Genomic DNA, 19,572 nt, shown 5'->3' with positions numbered 1-19,572 from the left:
ATATATGAAGTTTTGCATTGAATATTTATTAATATAAACTATAATTTCGTCTGTGAAGTTTATCATTACACCTGCACATCCTATCTTATCTATTGAACACGAAAATCGAGAAATATTAAAATTAAAAAGAAATACATTGTATTAAAAAGTAAAACATGTTAATGTGAAGGTGATAAACGATATTTTTTCTTGATCTCTTGTATAAAGTTCACGTGCTCAAAGTTAACTCTCGTCATCGAATGCTTTCCGGTCATTTGACAATTTGAGAAAAATGCATGCATATTTATATAAAAGAGGGAAATACATTAAAGAAAATTAATTAATTAAATTAACTTAATTTGGGAACAGAACATAAACGATGAGAAATAAGGAAGAATAGAACTTTTTCTTGATATCTTGGATAAAGAAAATTTAAGTTCACGTGCCCACTACATGTAACTGCAAATGCTCGTCATCGGATGTTTTCCGGTAATTTGACACTTTAAGAAAAAGCCTGTACTTTTTATATACAATAAATCGAAATTAATTAATAAACAATATGAAGATGTACATTTTTTAAAAGATGTACATCTTTTTTTCAAATGAATGCTGAAAATCGTTCATCGAAACTTAAACAGTCTGAGTTCAACATTTATTACAGTTTGCATATAATATGAAGATTAAAAAAAAAACTAATTAAAATTTCTAGTATTTAATTTTGTTTCTTGATAGATTCTTAATAACACAAAATAATTAACCAATTGCGAAGACGTAAAAATTTATTAAAATTTTCTATTCAATTTCAAAGATTGATATGTAATTTTAGAAACAAAAATAAACTTATTTTTTCTTAGTTTAAATTCTATTCATAGCAAAATTTATGAATAAACACACGTTTTTTTTGTTTTTGTTTGTTTGTTTCTTTGTTTTTGTTTTTGTTTTTTTTTTTTGTTACAGGGAAAATTCGCAAATTACAATTCGGGGAGATAACTCCCGTTTGTTTACGATACTAATTGTCAGTAATTGATAGATGATTTAACCGCGGCGGGGACAGGTAAGTGATGAATTTCCCGCGGAGGGAACGCGGTTTACCTGTCTACCCGGCCAAATACCGCGTTGTGATTATACCGCGGCGGGGACGCGGGAAATACTGGATCCGCGTTGCCTGTACTGTATAGAACAAATCTTTAAAAATCCTCTTCTCAAGAACCACTGGGCCAGGAAAGCTGAAACTTATGTGGAAGCATACTTTGGTAGTGTAGATATTAAATTGTTAAAATCATGACCCCTGGGGGTAGGGCGGGGCCACAATAGGGAATCCAAATTTTACATAGAAATATATAGAACAAATCTTTAAAAATCTTCTTCTCAAGAACCACGGGGCCAGGAAAGCTGAAACTTATGTGGAAGCATACTTGGGTAGTGTAGATATTAAAAATTGTTAACATCATGACCCCTGGGGGTAGGGCGGGGCCACAATAAGGAATCCAAATTTTACATAGAAATATATAGAACAAATTTTTAAAAATCTTCTTCTCACGAACCACTGGGCCAGGAAAGCTGAAACTTATGTGGAAGCCTACTTGGGTAGTGTAGATATTAAAAATTGTTAACATCATGACCCCTGGGGGTAGGACGGGGCCACAATAAGGAATCCAAATTTTGCATAGAAATATATAGAACAAATCTTTAAAAATCTTCTTCTCAAGAACCACTGGGCCAGGAAAGCTGAAACTTATGTGGAAGCATACTTGGGTAGTGCAGATATTAAATTGTTAAAATCATGACCTCTGGGGGTAGGGCAGGTGGGGCCACAATAGGGAATCCAAGTTTTACACTGAAATATATACAACATATCTTTAAAAAATCTTCTTCTCAAGAACCACTGGGCCAGGAAAGCTGAAAGTTATGTGGAAGCATCCTGGGGTTAGACTAAGTGTAGATTCTAAGGTTTTTAAATCATAAAAGGGAAGGGGGTAGTGGGGCATGATAGGTATAGCAAGAGGGGGAATCTGGTAAAGAACTGCATCACCCAAGTTACTCAGGTGAGCGATGTGGCCCATGGGCCTCTTGTTTGATAATTAATTCCTTAAAAATCAGTTAACTTCCTGTTTCTTAGCTAATTAGAGCTCATTAATTAGAGTTGAAAATTATTTTTAGTAGATAGCCAAAAACTCCAATATCTCAGCTTTCATTTCATTCCTTTTTTTTCTCAATAATTCACTCATTAATTTTTTTAAAGTTTTGAAATCAATATACTATAGATGAATCTGTACAGAAATTTAGCCTAATTAAAATTCAATAAACTGTTAGGAAGAGTTATCTCCTATTTTTCATCCCTTAAGGACAAGAATGAATTTTTTGGCACTAGCATATGAAAGATAAATAAATATTTGACATTTTCTTCAATTTTCATTTTATTTCATTAACTTTTAATTGTCTTAAAGGTCTTACGCAAGGAAATAGCCAATCAAAATGAACTTAGTCAATTAAAGTTCCATACATATATAGAGACAATTTTTTTCCTTTTTTCATTTTTGGCATTACAGTATTAAATTTGGACTCATGTACTAGGAAAATCATATCTGTAGCAGAATTATCCCACTGAATTAAAAGGAACTCTTTTTTCAGGTACGCATGATGCAACTTCCTGGATGGTGTGTAGGCTATTTGTCAATATGTGAATCCCACATGCATTTCAGGGGTAGGTATGAATACTGTCGATTTTCTTTCTTCAAAGCCGCATAAGGCATATTTTTTCAGATCTCAAATTTTTGTTTAAGTATAAATCTTTATTGTCTCTTTCATGAATTTTCTGCTGAGAGTCTAATTAATTGAATAATTTAATTCAAGCTATATAGTAATATACTGAAAGGAAAAAGAAACGCATAATAGCATAAAAGCGAAAAATATTTAAGTATGTGGCCGAAAATTATGAAAATTGATCAGATGTGTATTTTGGTTACTGTGCACTAAAATCACTGGTCAAAATTACTCAACCATGAAATGTATGGTGTCACGTAGGAGAAGTGATAAAAAGCCAAATACACGTGCATGTTGATGATGACAATGTTGTGATCACATTTTGTAGTGCCAAGAGATGCATTAGAGTTATAAACATCGTTTTCCGATATTTGCAGTCAGTATAAATTTCTTGCAATCATGGTATGGCTGACGGAAGTTACATTGGGTCAAGTAATTGAGCTGCATAAGTGAATAAAAAGGCAACGACATGTTGCTGTGCAGTTTGTTTTTAACTTTTCAATTCAAAAAGTTTTTAGCTCACCTGAGCCGAAGGCTCAAGTGAGCTTTTCTGATCACATTTTGTCCGTCGTCCGTCCGTCTGTCCGTCCGTCCGTCTGTCTGTCCGTCTGTCCATCTGTAAACTTTTCACATTTTCGACTTCTTCTCAAGAACCACTAGGCCAATTTTGACCAAACTTGGTACAAAGCATCCTTGGGTGAAGGGGAATTTAAATTGTTAAAATTAAGGGACATATCCCCTCGCAAGGGGAGATAATCAAGAAAAGGCAAAAATAGGGTTGGGTCATTAAAAAATCTTCTTCTCAAGAACCACTGGGCCAGTAAAGCTGAATCTTATGTGGAAGCATCTTGGGGTAGTGTAGATTCTAAATTGTTCAAATCATGACCCCCGGGGGAAGGGCGGGGCCACAATGGGGAATCAAAGTTTTACATAGAAATATATAGGAAAAATCTTTGAAAATCTTCTTCTCAAGAACCACTGGGCCAGAAAAGCTGAAACTTATGTGGAAGCATCCTGGTATAATGTAGATTCTAAATTGTTCAAATCATGACCCCCGGGGGAAGGGCGGGGCCACAATGGGGAATCAAAGTTTTACATAGAAATATATAGGAAAAATCTTTGAAAATCTTCTTCTCAAGAACCACTGGGCCAGAAAAGCTGAAACTTATGTGGAAGCATCCTGGTATAATGTAGATTCTAAATTGTTCAAATAATGACCCCCGGGGGAAGGGTGGGGCCACAATGGGGAATCAAAGTTTTACATAGAAATATATAGGAAAAATCTTTGAAAGTCTTCTTCTCAAGAACCACTGGGCCAGAAAAAGTGAAGCTTATGTGGAAGCATTCTGGGGTAGTGTAAATTCTAAATTGTAGGAATCATGACCCCCAGGGGAAGGGCGGGGCCATTATAGGGAATCAAAGTTTCACATAGAAATATATAGGAAAAATCTTTGAAAATCTTCTTCTCAGGAACCACTGGGCCAAAAAAGCTGAAACATATGTGCCCATGGAAGGATCATGGGGTAGTGTAGATTTCAAAATGTATAAATTATGATCAGTGGGGTAGGGTGGGGATGCATTATGTATAACAAGGGGGAAATCTGGTAAAGAACAGAATGGTCAACGCTTCTCAGGTGAGCGATGTGGCCCATGGGCCTCTTGTTTTGGTTGTCAGAGAGTAACTAAAAAATTTCCCAATCAACCATGACGGTGACGTTGGCGCGTAGCAACGTCACATTAAGATAAGGCTTTTCATCATGCTACCTCGGTTATTGTCAAGTCATTATCACTGAAACCAATATTTTTACAGCAGGCAATCCTACTCATATTTTCATCCTAATACTGACAGAAACTCTCTGCTCTAATTTGATACGCAAGCTTGGTAACTTTACGTCGATTTTACTCTCACACACGCATCGTATGCGTATTGTTTTTAGCATGTTCACGCTGAGAAAATGTAGCCAGTGTTTGTAGATACTTCCTTACAAACATTCACATGTACCAAATCAGCTAGATTCTGTTAATTCTATCCTAAATCGAAAATACGTGGGATTCATTGGGCGGGGGGATTTGTTAGCTTTGGAATAATACAGCTACTCTCAACACTACTGGACGAAAAAAGTGCTGAGAATCCCAAATTTTACTGATAAAGTTTGATAATTACTGATATGGTGCTGTTGTTGCTGATAAATACTGATATTATATAAATATTGCATGTAGTTGAGTGTAACATTGAAAATTTTCACCCCAAGAAAACCATTGTCAACCGAGGCGCAGCCGAGGGGTGAAAATTTTCAATGTTACACTCAACTACATGAAATATTTATTATATTATACTGAATGTTTTATACAAATACATATTACAGTGAAACGTGCGCGCATAAATTCCGTGCAGTCGCTATTTTTTGTAATACCACCCGTCGTCAAGCAATGTTGACTGTTGCTACGCAAGAGGGCGTGGCTTCATTATTCAGCGGGTAGTAGTGTTTTTTATCAAATGTTTCTCGACGAATCAGATTCAAGTAATTTACATGAAAGTATAATATTTACTGTTATTATTACTGTTGTTGCTGATATTTTTAGCTCACCTGAGCCGAAGGCTCAAGTGAGCTTTTCTGATCACATTTTGTCCGTCCGTCCGTCCGTCTGTCCGTCTGTAAACTTTTCACATTTTCGACTTCTTCTCAAGAACCACTGGGCCAATTTTGACCAAACTTGGTACAAAGCATCCTTGGGTGAAGGGGAATTTAAATTGTTAAAAGGAAGGGCCATGTTCCCTCACAAGGGGAGATAATCAAGAAAAAACAAAAATAGGGTGGGGTCATTAAAAAATCTTCTTCTCAAGAACCACTGGGCCAGAAAAGCTGAAACTTATGTGGAAGCATCCTGGGGTAGTGTAGATTCTAAATTATTCAAATCCTGACCCCCAGTGGTTTGGCGGGGCCACAATAGGGAATCAAATTTTACATAGCAATATGTAGGAAAAATCTTGTAAAAATCTTCTTCTCAAAACAAGAACTACTGGGCCAGAAAAGCTGAAACTTATGTGGAAGCATCCTGGGGTAGTGTAGATTTTAAATTGTCCAAATGATGACCCGGGGGTACGATGGGGTCACAATAGGTATTACAAGGGGAGAATCTGGTTAAGAATAGCATGCTCAAAGTTTCTCAGGTGAGGGATGTGGCCGATGGGCTTCTTGTTTGTTGTTTCTGATAAATACTGATAATTATGTTCCCCAAACGAAGTTGGGGAACATATTGTTTTTACTCTGTTTCTTATTATTATTATTATTTTTCTTCTTCTTCTTCCTGGGTACTTTTTTGTCCGGGAATGATCTCGTAAACTATACATCCGACTAAGGTGAAATGTTTTTAGGGTCAGTAGACATGTTATGTAGATTTGCGGAACGAAGGTCATTTTGCGCGCACGTGCTTGCAAGAGCGTGCACGTGCAACATGTGTAATGACCGATTTAATTGATATAGGCGTAACTTTTTAAGTTTTTGATGAAATGCTTTGAAATTATAATATAAGGATATATTAGTAGCATAGACAATATGACATGGTCGAAATAGCAAGATCTCACGCGCATGCACGTGCGCTTTGCTCTGATTGGCTGAAACTAAAGTCTCAATATCTTTCTTGTTTTTTGACGAAATCCTTTGAAATTTTAAAAATAGCCATGCATTAGGATATCCTACAACATGATATATAGCAATTATCATGAAAACACGTGCATGCACGTGCGCTGCAATCTGATTGGCTTAAACTTTAAATAGCTATAACTCCCTTGATTTTCAACCAAACAGGATGGGATTTGGAACATTGATAGATATACTGGACTACTACAAGAAAATATGGTCACCATGCACATGCATACATGTGCATGTACGTGCACGCAATCTGATTGGCTGAAACTTTAAACAGCTACAACTCCCTTGGTTTTCAACCAAACGGGGTGGGATTTAGAACATAGATAGACGTAACGGACATCTACAAGAAGGTATGGTCACCATGCTAAAGTATGCACGTGCGTGCACGTGAAATGAGCAAAATAAAAAAAAACAATTGAATGAGCGTATCTTTTTAATACTTATAGATTAAATACTTTAATATTAAGTATATTAAAATATATAGATTGTGTAGACAAGATGATATGGTCATTACGCACATGCATTCACATGCGCACGCGTGCAATGCTAAAATTTGAATGAACTTTGTACACTTCTGGGTAAACGTTTTTAAGTCTCAAATGCATAGAGTTTGTCTAATTTAATGAAGCTTCCAGGGAATATGGCACCAAAAGGGAGTTGGGGAGCGTTTGGGGAACATCTGTAACGGTCCCCGTTACAATTAGCACTAGTTACTGTTGACTTTTACTGTTGAGTCTGATAAATACTGATAAATAGTGTTGAGGTACTGTCGTTGCTGAGAATTGCTGATAATTACTGTTGAGGTACTGTCGATGCTGATATTTACTGATAATTACTGTGGTCATTGTTTTTAACCTGGTAATTGGTTTAAAATAAAACAGAGGGCTATAAAAACCTTCAATTATTACTTTCTTTTACTTGAATTATCATGACAAAATTTTCATATTTCTTTAAATGTTCTGCTTGTGACAAAATTACATGACTGTATGTATGTATGCTGATCTCAATTTCTACTATTATCTTTGTGAAAATTTTGACAATAATCAAATGAATTATTAATGGTATGAATATATAGAAATAGAATTAATAAAAAAAAACTGAAGAAAAAAAAATGGAATTTTACTTTTGCATAAGATCTTCTTGAAAAATAATATGTAAATAAAAAGAAAATTATGCTATCTTATAAAAGATCCATCGCCGCCTTTCCCGACTCCAAGAAAATTATGTAGGGAGATCGATGATCTTTTTTTTCAATAATAAGAAAAAAAGTTCTTAATGGGTGGAAAAAAATTGGGATAAAAAAAGTTTCCTGCAGGTTCGAAAAGTTGGATTTGTTCCGTTTTCACTAGGTCAACTGGTCGAGTTTGGACAACATTTTGTTTTTGAAGGCCTTTTTTTCTCGAAAACAATTATATTTATCTTGTTAAATGTTCAGTTTTCTGGTCTCTTTTTGTCGAAATATTTGAAAATTTGCTCGAAAATTAGACATTTTATCCCTTTTAAAAAGTAACTAAGAGGTGAAAACAGGTTTGAATATGTTCAATCTGTGGGCACTGATTTTAATTAATAATTTATGTATTTATTCATTTATTTTAATGTTATGTAGACGTTTGTAGATCGTCCAAGAATTAAACTCCTCCACATGTACATATGTACAAGTACACACTGTATGCATGTGCAACCGGCAAATAGGGCGAGCTGATTAAAAATTAGAGGTTAAGAATCCCTAGTGCAAAGGTACATGTGTTTAGTTTGTCTCTTAAAATTTAAATACAAAATCATTTTTTATTTAATCAGTTTTGAAATGTCATTATTTTTTTTTATTAGATTTTATGGAATGGGAAATAAGAACTGAAATGAGACTTAATTTAATATGTTAGTATTAGTATATGATCAAATTGATCGATTTTAATTTTGCATGGTAAAGAGTTGAAAGGAAAACACCTTTAAATTGATTTCAATTGATCAGAAATCGGTGATCGACCTGTGATTTGGCTGTATTGTGTACATGTCTTCAGCCCCGGGGTAGAACGGGGTACAACTTGTATATTCCATGCAAATTGTAGTGGTCAGCGTAACAATGGCCACTAATTACCTATTGTTCTTCGTCTGCGGCTACCGGTTTTATCAATAAACAAACTACCTACACTGTACATGTACTCGCTACTTTGGAACAATCTTAAAGTTTATGGTCGCACGAAAAAAAAATCCGTAATATTGAATTTGATGACGAATAAAATTGGTAGAAAAAATATTTAGAATAGAACACTTTGGTACTATAATAATAATAAAAAAAAAGATATATACATGTACATCATGTACGTTGTACAGACTTATTTTAATTATTTATTCAATTCTCAAAGATCTACCTTTCTTCAGTATTTAATTTCATTTTTTAGTTTTACGCATATTTCTTCAATCAATCTATCAATCTTTTATTTGAATCTTTTTACCATTTTACATTAGTATACATAGACCATAAAAACGTATAAAATGTAGGTGATTTTATACATAACAGTAGGTCTAAAAGGCATGCGTGAATAAGAAACTAAACAAAAAATTTTTGTAGGTTGCTATAAATGCGAAGTAAGGGAATTTAGGCCGGGGAGTATATTTTGTTTATCAGATAAAAGAATATCCCGTTGGAGGTGGTCACATGTATTTTCAATTCTGAATCTCTGCTAACGATGGTTTGGGACCGGTAAATACATGAAATACGTAGACGAGAAATTGACTTCAATTTTTAATTAAAAAAAAAAGTGTGCAAAATATACAATCATATAAATATAAAGAGAAAGATTGTTTAGTGAAGCACTTTTTTATAATAATATTAGCATTAATTGTACACAATTCAGATGCAGGGAAACTCCACTTCGCTTTATCCGAGAGAAAAAAAACCTTAAATGTATGGATTTTGAATGTAAGAAACACAGAAACATGACGTTGTGTATCGCACTCATGAATAAATGTTACAATTACTTCAGCTCTGAATTTTGTATGGTTCATTGCAATTGATTCTCTAAAATAATTTTATTCATGCATAATCATAAAAAATTCGATAAGTATAATATTATAACTTGCATGACTTTTAAAACACACAACTAAAGAACAGACCTTGCCCTATCGGCTATCACTTAATTGTAAACAGTATTTCACCCCCTCCTTTTTGTGCTACAATCAAGTAAAATCATATAAATAAACACCAAGTCTGTACTGTTCGTTTATACAAAGGTCTCGGACAAAAATGGAATTAAAAAAAAAATTATAATCTCTGCACAAAATTCTAATTTTACAAAAGCGCAATTAACACACTGCTCAACGCGTTATCGGCTACTCGGTTGTTATCGGACACTCGGTGCAAGAAAAGCAATGTTTAGAAAATGTAGGTAATTTTAAAATTCATATTACAACGATAAATATGTATTTCAGCAAAAAAAGTTTGTGATCTATGACAGATAATTGATTATACTTTCAGCAGCAGAAAGCACAAACCAAATCACACTCTTTCAAAAGATCTACAACTCTTTCAAATGATATTTTACAAAAATTTCGGAATATGTCATCACATTTTTACTTCTGTAGAATTCAAAATTAGTTTATTCTATCAAACAAACTAATCTGTTTATTCTATGGACAATCAGATACCTTTAGATCAGCAAACTGAGATTAAAAATCCAAATTAAGGGTTAGTAAACAGTATTTTAAAATGTCTCGTTAGTTGAAAACATGTTATCGTCAACACGGTTGATGTTGCCGGATACTTCGGTTGTAAACGGGTGTATGTTGTCGGAAACTCAGGTTAAAAAGTTTCCTTTAGCTTCATAAATGGATTGGAAAAAGTCCATTATAATCTGCCAATTCTTGAAAACAGCAAACGTAATAGTTTGTTATGAATGTATATAAATAAAATTAATAATTTTAAATTTATAATAGAACTACTCATCTGCTCAATCATTATTCTTGTTTTCCATTCAAGAAAACCTCTTGGAAACCGCTTCAGGCGGTTTCAGACGTAAATATATTATGTTTAAAATTAATCATAACAATTTTGCTTTAATTAGACTTCCAATATACCAGATACGTTATTTAAAAAAAAAACAAGTTCAATTTCCCCCATGATACCCGGGGAACTAATTTTTTTTTTTGTCCAGTAATGTCAATTAATTATCACGTCACAGTTACACATATAGCAGGTATGGCTTAAGTAGGGGTGTACCGTATATGAAACAAGTGCCTGTGATTGTGACGTTAGGACTTATATTGCTCCGCAGAAGAACATTTAACATATTTTTTAGAAGCTTAAAATAAAATCACCCAGTTTATAGGACTTTTTTCTTGATCATGTGATCTTGTGTCAATCAGACAGCTGTCAACATTAAAGAAAAATAATAATTCTTAATTCTTTTTTTATATATACAATGTAACTTGGCTATTTAATAGATTAAAGAGACTATCCTTTAACAAAAAAGCATGGTCCAGAGAGAAAAAAAAATTAAAAAAAATAAAATAAAGGAAGCCGACTAGAATTTTATTGTGTTACATGTACAAACACTTTAATTTAAAAAAAATATATAACTCATTTTCCAACCGTTAAAAATACCTACTAGTATTTAGGAGCAAGGGGTGCTGGTTGCTTCACTTTAATTCCTCGTATGTTTAACTTTTTCTACAAACAGTTATTTGCGTTTTCAATTACAATCGGGGGGGGGGGGGGGGGGGGGGCAGAGATTTTTTGCTTCAGTATAAACATCCAATAGCAATGCAAAATCCATGTCACCCCCCCTCCCTCCATCCGAGCATTTAGCTCTATCTACACATTGAATTTGAGCACACTGTGGGATATGACCGTTCATCAGGGGGTTCTTATTCCTTCTTGGTACGTTAAACAACCTCCAATGTTTAAGAGATCCGTGTTTATGATTTTGTAATTTTTTAAAGTCAACCTCTTTTCTCCTCAAAATTTTGAATTCTATGTCGTATATTTTGGTCTAACTACCTACTAAGTATTTGGAAATTCATCTAACCACCCTTGAGTTTAAATTCTTTAATTGCTTTACATGTACCAGGTATATACCAAACTTATAAATGTATTCGTGTTTGAAAGCTTGTGAGTTTGATTCACGGCGGCGACTGACCTAAGTCGATAAAAATGGGTAGCAACTGTTCCTTTGCCATGCGCTGACAGCACCTTGATTGTATGTTGTTTAACGCCCTCTTGAGAATTTTCCAGTTATATGGAGACGCCATCATTCGCCGGCGGAGAGCTTCAAAATTTGTCATATTCTCAGCACTCAGGGCCATTGAGCAGTGAGGGATCTTTTTGTGCTAGTGCCTACTGCGACGTCCCAATGTGGGATACAAACCCGCGACGTAAGGATCGACTCCTTATACTTGGTGACTCTAGAACAGACACTTTGACCACTGCGCCACGCGGGCAACCTCGGTACCTTGAAATGAAATTTAAAACTTAAACCATATTTTTGAACAGGTCAAGATCATGCAGATTTCAGTGAGAAATGTCAAAAATGCACTCATTTTTTAAAAGTTATGTATTCTTAAAAGAGGCAAATTGTAGCCAAAAATTAGAATTTCGTGCCAGCAACTTTAAATATTTAGATTTCATAGGGATTTCTGTCGTTTCTTCGCATTTTTCCCTAATCTATGACAACCTGTGTTTCCGATAACCAAAACCGAGTTATCCGATAACAAAGTGCATTATTCAACCGTATTTCCGATAACGTACTAAAAGTTAAAATTGGGCAATTTTTGCTCTTTAATTACATATTCGCAAGATTCTGTGGAAGTCTTCTTGTGGACAATCATTAACGCAAGGTAAATATAAGGATTTGGAAGAAAAAAGCTATTTACAACAATGCCAATCGGAGAAAAACTTGCAAAATATAACAAATTTGACTTTTAAAGCCTTCCAAAGGCTAACAAATGCTATACTTATACGTATCGAGGCTTTATTTTGTATCCGTATTAATTTCTGTTCACAAAAAGCACAATGAATATTCTCTGTTTCTATTTTAACAGAGTTTGTTTAAAATAATTTACTAACCTCTCAAAAATTGTTATCAACCGAGTGTCCGATAACAACCGAGTAGCCGATAACGCGTTGAGCAGTGTGATTAAGCCGTAACGATATCCCTATGGCAGAATGTACTAATAATTGACCCGATTCTAAAACGAAAGTAGAACTTTTACACGTGGTTGACATGTATGTTCCAGAACAACAAGCACAAAGTGTGCATTAATGGAAAAAGTTAATTCAAGCTATGATTTATTTTATTTTGTTTTTTAACTGACTGACCGCATATAACATGTTTAAGGAGTGGCGCATAATATTAGAAGCCATATGCCCATAGACTTAAAACAGTATACAATGAAAAAAGAATTAGCCTAAAGAAACATGAGAAAGACATGTATATATTTCATTGACTGAAAATCACACTGCATAAGATTTATGTCATGTACAGTCATTTAGGGTATTCCGAATCACCGTTTACATTTTGACTGCAGATGTTTTTATTAAAAACTTTTCACATGGTTGTTTGGTATCAAAGGAAAGTCAATTTAGTGAAAAATCAGATCTACTTTACAGAACGAGTCTATCTTCAATACAGCGACCTTGACGGGGGTTATATTTGGATCACCTTTTTAGTGTATTGCGAATCACTTCCGGGTATTTCGAATCACCAGGTAAATGGGTTGAAAACGGTCAGATAACATCATCATAATTGATGAACTAGTTAGTATTGTTTATAAAAAGCTCCAAGAATAAAAAGAATTAAAATTTTCTTGATTGTTCTTGTTTATTTGAAAGTTATCAGCACCCCCCTCTTTATTCGCACTAAAAACAGCTTTTCACAGGTCCAGTCCAAAGACTATTTCTACCTACGTAGCTATTAATAGCTACCTAGGTATTAAAAGCTACCAAAAGTAGCTATTTTTACCTACTTTATATAATTTCTGCATTTTGCGACCAAAAGACCAAACGGCGCAACATGGTAAATACCATATTTTTTGATATGGTCACACTAATGGTGAATACGAAAAAAATTTTGCCAAAAAATGATTACTTCCTGAATCGGCAATTTTACATTAGTTTCTATGCAAAATTGATAATATACGAAGTTTTCATTTTTTGGCCAAATTTTTGTCATATTAATCATCAGTTTGACTGTATCAAGAAATCGTGTGCTCACCATGTTGCGCCGTTCCTGCATTTGGCTACAAAATGCAAGTAAAGCAGAAAGTAGGTAAAAATAGCTACTTTGGGTAGCTTTAAATACCTACGTAGCTATTAATACCTACGCAGGTAGAAATAGTTTTTGGACTGGACCTGTTTCAGAGGCGGATCATGCAGAAAAGCAATTATTACCAAGAAAATAGGGGTTTCAGAAATTACATGACTGTAAATTGTTGTCCTGTAAATATAATTATGTCACTTTTTTGCACCTGGGATATTTTTTTCGCTGCATAACAATTAACATTGAAAATATCATAATTCTACGAATCGGCTACGAAAAAAAAATCATACATGTATAGGCCCCTAATGATAATGGTGATAAAAAATGTATGAAAAGGAATAAAAACTAGCTCCTGTTTAGATATATGTATCACAATTATTAAATATGACATAAATCACTGCATATGTGCACAGTGTACATATATGTATGTGTACATGTACATGCGTGCAAGTCCATATTTAAAAATTTATGACAAAAGGATAACCACTGGTCAAGCTACTCATTAACTCTTCACAGCTTTTCCATTTCATAATTTTCATAGGTCCCTTGCATGTAAAGAAAACCGATGTTTTCGAAATATCAGGCATATAACAAGTATGCAGCCTGCAATTTCTTCAGTTGCGGTTATGCACATACGTGATTCGAAATACCCCAAATTATAGGGGGCTACAAATGCGGTTGTAACATACAAATTTTTGAGATGTAATAAAAAATTATTAATGCTCATAAAAGCTCATAAAATTGCCATTGTATCAATACCTAATATGCTAGGTTTCAAACACCACCAACGCCACGACATCGATGAGAAATATTCTGCAACGTTTATACACGAAAATTTTCTTCGAGAAGGAAAGCAAGTTAACGAATGAATTAATTATTTTTTTAATTAACGCATTAAGTTTACCTCTTTATTTATTGTATGTATTAAGCATGAACCATGTTGTTAATGACTATTTAGTTGTCACACGTGTGCATGTCTCGTATAAGATACAGCGATAAGGTAAATTACCGAGTATCGCGAAATGCGGGGTGATTCGGAATACCCTAAATGACTGTAGTGTACAATACTTAAGCCTTAACAAATAATTTAAGAGAGAGAGAGAGAGAGAGAGAGAGAAAGCTAGAAAGCGACACAATGATATAAAATTCGCAGGGAGGACATCGGAGATTTACTAGAGCGCGCTGTCTACATAATATATATAAAAAAAATAATTAAAGGTTCTTCAATTTAATTATTATACCCCCCGCAAACGAAGTTTGGGGGGGTATATAGGAATCACCTTGTCCGTCTGTCTGTCTGTCCGTCTGTCCGTCTGTCCGTCTGTCCGTCTGTCTGTGCAATTGTGTCCGGTCCATATCTTTCTTACAGAGGGACATTAGAATCTACTACTCCACACTAAGATTGCTCATAACCTAAGGGTGTGTCATGACCTTGACCCAAGGTCATTTGGGGAAGTTCAAGGTCACTGGAAGAAAAATTTCATAATTCGTGTCCGGTCAATATCTTTACATAGACATAAATCGAAGGGACTGCCGACTCTCTGTGGCGGGAAAATATCTTCTTCTGTTCGCAGCGCCCTCACCGGGATGCATAGAAAACTTCCGGTTTATGACTCACCATGTCTTCCGAGCAAGATATAGATAATTTTGAGGAGTTGTTTCAGGTATAATTTGACCTTTGCATTTTTGAATTTTATATTACGATTCAGTTCGTAACTTTAGCAATCACTTGTACTACATTTATTATGTGTGCACAGCAGAAATTCTTGTGCAGTAGTGTAAATGTGAACCTTCCATCCTTAAAATGATAATACCCTACGGACCAGTGACGAGATAGTTTGGACTTTAAACGCTAGTTTATAAGTTAAAAGAGGTCTATAGAATCTAATTTTTTAAATGGGGTCTTAGAAATAAACTGGTAAAAATAGAAAAAACATTTTGAACACACTGAATGATAATCAATGAACTCATCTGAGGAACTCGTAGTCGCAGGTCAGGTAATGTACAGGTCCAGTTTCAAATGGCATTTGTAGCTATTCAGAAAACTTACCCCAAAAGCTGCAATGAGAGATCTATCTTTGATTTTGGTTGATGTTTTGATATCCCATTGTACATATATGGAGAGTCAAATATATTATATATCATGTATATATATGCAACTTTTGTTTATTTCTAACAAAAAAAAAACATTTTAAAAAATGCATATACATAGCTTAATAAAGTTTTTTTTAAATTAGCTTAATAAAGCTATATAATTATAGCTATTTTAATGGAAAGATTGCACTGAAATGCACATATCATACTCACACACTGCCTAGTCTATTGACTTGTTTTAATATTTGTTTTTCTCTAAACGAATCATTAGTGTTTTCACTTTAGTTTTGAAGATCTAGACAAGAAATATTATTTTGGATGAATTGATTAACAAAGAAGTTGGCTGGTCGCTGGTCGTTGTCCAACATTTCATCGATGCTGGCTCATCACTATTTATTGCACTGATCATGCTGATATTGGCTAAGTATTTTTTTCCTCTTAATTAACATGCTTAAGCTTCTGAAAATATTCTTGTATAATAGAATACTTGCTTTTGTAGTGCATGGACTAAATAATTGAAATGCTTATAATTTTGTTGGACTTGTTGAATTATTTTTTCTCCAAACAAAGCTTGAGTATTTCTACTTTAGCATGTTTAGTTTTGAAGATCAAGACAAGAAATAATAATTCATTCTCAAAATATTATTCAATTGTCAAACTGCTACTATTATAAGATTCAGTTTGCAATTGTGATATATTATTTTGGATGAATTAATTAACAAACAGAAAAGTTGGCTGGTCGCAGGTCGTTTTCCAACATTTCATCGATGCTGGCTCATCACTATTTATTGCACTGATATTGGCTAAGTATTTTTTTCTCTTCAGCTTCTGAAAATATTCTTGTGTAATACATGTAGAATACAGCCATTTGTAGTACATTTTTTTTGTACAACAACATGGACTTTTAATTAAATTAATTAAAATAATTGAAATGCTAATACATGTACATGTATTTAAAATCTTAGCAATGATATTCAAAATCTTACCATATATTTTTAAGGGGATTCTTTTTATTTAAAAAAACCTTTTATAAATCTCACAATATTGGAACATTTACAGGATATTGAGGAGATTATGGGAGAGGACAGTGATGACTCTGGGGCTATGCCAACTACCCTTAAAAGAAGCGTAAGTCCGGGTAAAGTCGTTACTATAGAAATGATTACGCGAGTTTTAGATGCTATTAAAAGCGACGAAATTTTGCCAACCAGTATGCGGACCGCTGTTTCAAGCACACAAGGTAAATTTATAGTTCTTATTACTATACATACACACTACTATCATGATTATGTTATTAATATACATGTGCATGTACTACATATACATTTGTATTGTGTTACATTTATTTCTTATACGTGTATATAGATCCATTCTCAGGTAAGCTTGAACTTTCATGAAGGTGTGTCATATTCTCAATGCTATGTAATTAGTGTCAAATGGTGAATAGATTCTCATTGGTTTAGGAATTAATAACACAAGGAACTTTAAATTGTTGTTGACAACAATGAGATGACTTAAGCTCCACCTCTTTGCCAAATGAGACAATGTTATTGGTTCTTAAATACACTAATTGACAATTGCCAGAATTTCTATCCCATGTACATGTATATTTCAACAGAGAAAGAAAGCTGTGTAAATTTCAGAAGCTAATTATGTAACGTTGAGAATACCACGCCTTACTGAAAGTCCAAGATAAACTGGATATTGTTACTATGTTTTGCAGTAGACGAACTAACATCAAAGCTGGAACAACTGAATGATATTCTACCAGTACCTGTTGGAAGTGGTATATTTTCATCAGCTGTTAAAGAAAAAGCATGGCATAAGTTTCATTCAATGCTCCCTGCACTTAAGGCAAGTGTGGATGTTTTGTTTGACAATATGCAACTTTCTGCCCTGGTTTGTCTCCGAGCAGCTGAGGAGATGTTGAAAGATGGAACATCAGAACCCCAAAGTTCCAGTAGTGATGCTGCAGAAGGTTTGACATCGAATGAAAGAGATATTATTTCTTATGTTGCAGGGTTTGTACTCTTTCGTTGTCAAAAAAAGTTTGGTGCAATACCTTCAATTATTACATTAATTGAGAAACTGAAAGATAAGGATGGAAATTCAAAACTGATTTCTGTGAAATCAAGAGGTGGTTTAGTGCAGCCAATCTCTGCATTTATAGATTTTGTAATGTTGTTGGAATTTATCTTTAGAAATTTATGTAATGCAGCAACAGTTTTATCTGTTCCTTCACTTCAACAGTTCACTGATTCTGTCTGTCAGAATGAAACTGTTGTCGGCGTATTTTATAAATGCACATACCACACTGACACAGACTCTTCTTCACAAGAGAAATTGATGCTTTTTGTTCTGTCTTTGTTCCATAAGGTAAGGTGTCATGCTAAATGTAGGCAAACCATGGAAAAGTATCTTGTTAAGACAAAAACAGCCAGAAAACAGAAGTCACTTCGTAAGTCTATTGATTAGATAACCATCCTGAGAGATATAATTCTTTGTAACATTTGATACACCAAAAATGATATAATTATTTGAATGATTGTTACATTAGAGGGCTGTATGTTATATGTGTTTCTCTATGAAAGAAAGTAAAAGGAATCTAGACAACAATATTACTTTAATATTTTTTTTTATATTTAGTGCCTTTTAATGCGTTTCAATGGGCTGTTGGATACAACTGTTGGTCTCTTCTCCCCATTTCTGCCAGCTGTATTTCCCTTCGGATTAACAGTAAATGCAAGATCTCTCTGCAATCGCAGTTGGTTTTCTTGATAACTGAAATTATTAATAATTGGTAATAATGATTGATGCTTGGTTTTTTAAATATAATTAGAAGTATAAAGAAATAATATTATTAACTATATTTCTCAATCTTTTTTAAAATCTGATGATGAAAGAATAATAGGGCCAATGTGACTCAGGTAAGCACAATGCCCCATGGTCCTCTTGTAGTGAATAGAATGAAGTTAGTTGTTTTACTCGAACCTGAACTGATGAGCAGTAGGGTTGTCGTGCCGTGATCCAAGGCCACGGTGCCTCCCAAAATGCTCTTCAAGTGGATCCTGGCAGAAGTCGTGGCTTAACACGTATGGTAGTCCTTGGCCTAACAGGTACTTAGTTGCCTCTATGAAAGCATTGACTGTAAATTCCAAAGCATATTCATGATATATTTTTCCTGATTTAAAATTCTGACATTTTTAGTTCTTGAATTTCTTCTTTTTTTCATGAATACAAATTTGAGAACAAGGGTATTTGACTTGGAAATACCATTTTTCATTCATTATGCATGAAAAAGGTAAGTTTTGCTAAATTGATTGTGAAAAGTTATGTAATGACATAGACATAAATCATACTAGTTCTGAACTTCATGTGCTTCACCTGTCATAACAATCCCCTCATATGTTTGATATGAGAGGAACATTTTGTTTTGTTCAGATTTCGAAAATCCTTGTCTGTTTTTTACTGCCGTCATCCACTGCTCCAGATATCCAAGGAATTCTCTTTGCAGGAACTGAATAACAAAATCAATGTTTAAGTTATTGAATAAGTCAACTATAGATTAAAAGTGACCTACATAGCAAGTGAAGTGATACCTGAAATCTTTGATCATTTTGTACTTTGTAAGGAGCCAGATCCGGTTTCCGAACACGGACAGACTCTTGCAGTGAACGGCCATTCAGGCAGTCAAAGAATCTGTCGACCAGGGAGAAGAATTTTGCAGTTTCAGACATCACTGGTCCATAGTATCCTGCCATGACTCTTGAAACAGAGTCACTCAAAACCTAAATTTATCATTACTCAACTCTTATTAACGCAAATCAAAC

The 19,572-nt window shown here is 34.1% G+C and overlaps 1 protein-coding gene and 1 long non-coding RNA gene across 2 annotated transcripts in view; one reads left to right on the top strand and one right to left on the bottom strand.

Annotated features, from left to right (window-relative positions):
• Positions 1 to 2,583: 2,583 nt before the first annotated feature.
• Positions 2,584 to 19,572, top strand: part of LOC134245407 (uncharacterized) — a 28,570-nt gene continuing 11,581 nt past the window's right edge. The window contains exon 1 of the long non-coding RNA XR_009987415.1: positions 2,584 to 2,683. This is a non-coding gene — a long non-coding RNA (uncharacterized LOC134245407). The remainder of the gene's footprint in view (positions 2,684 to 19,572) is intronic.
• On the bottom strand, positions 18,385 to 19,503 carry LOC134245410 (uncharacterized). Its single transcript, XM_062727698.1, has 4 exons — positions 19,342 to 19,503; positions 19,127 to 19,259; positions 18,734 to 18,887; positions 18,385 to 18,523 (listed from the first exon to the last, which is right to left on the bottom strand). The coding sequence occupies exons 1-4, from the start codon at positions 19,501 to 19,503 to the stop codon at positions 18,385 to 18,387; spliced, it is 588 nt and encodes a 195-aa protein (XP_062583682.1).

Source organism: Saccostrea cucullata, unplaced genomic scaffold (genome assembly GCF_032062105.1).
Source record: "Saccostrea cucullata isolate Sc308-1 unplaced genomic scaffold, CSIRO_AGI_Scuc_v1 ctg5171, whole genome shotgun sequence".
NCBI lineage: Eukaryota > Metazoa > Mollusca > Bivalvia > Ostreida > Ostreidae > Saccostrea > Saccostrea cuccullata.
The sequence above is the reverse complement of the archived record's forward strand: the minus strand, read 5'-3'. Positions and strand labels throughout refer to the sequence as shown.

Coding starts and splice junctions, on each gene's coding strand:
- LOC134245410 (XM_062727698.1), bottom strand. CDS start 19,503: ATGGCAGGATACTATGGACCAGTGATGTCTGAAACTGCAAAATTCTTC. Junction 18,888..19,126: donor TGAGGGGATTGTTATGACAG/GTGAAGCACATG, acceptor TGGAATTTACAG/TCAATGCTTTCATAGAGGCA. Junction 18,524..18,733: donor CCTACTGCTCATCAGTTCAG/GTTCGAGTAAAA, acceptor TAATAATTTCAG/TTATCAAGAAAACCAACTGC.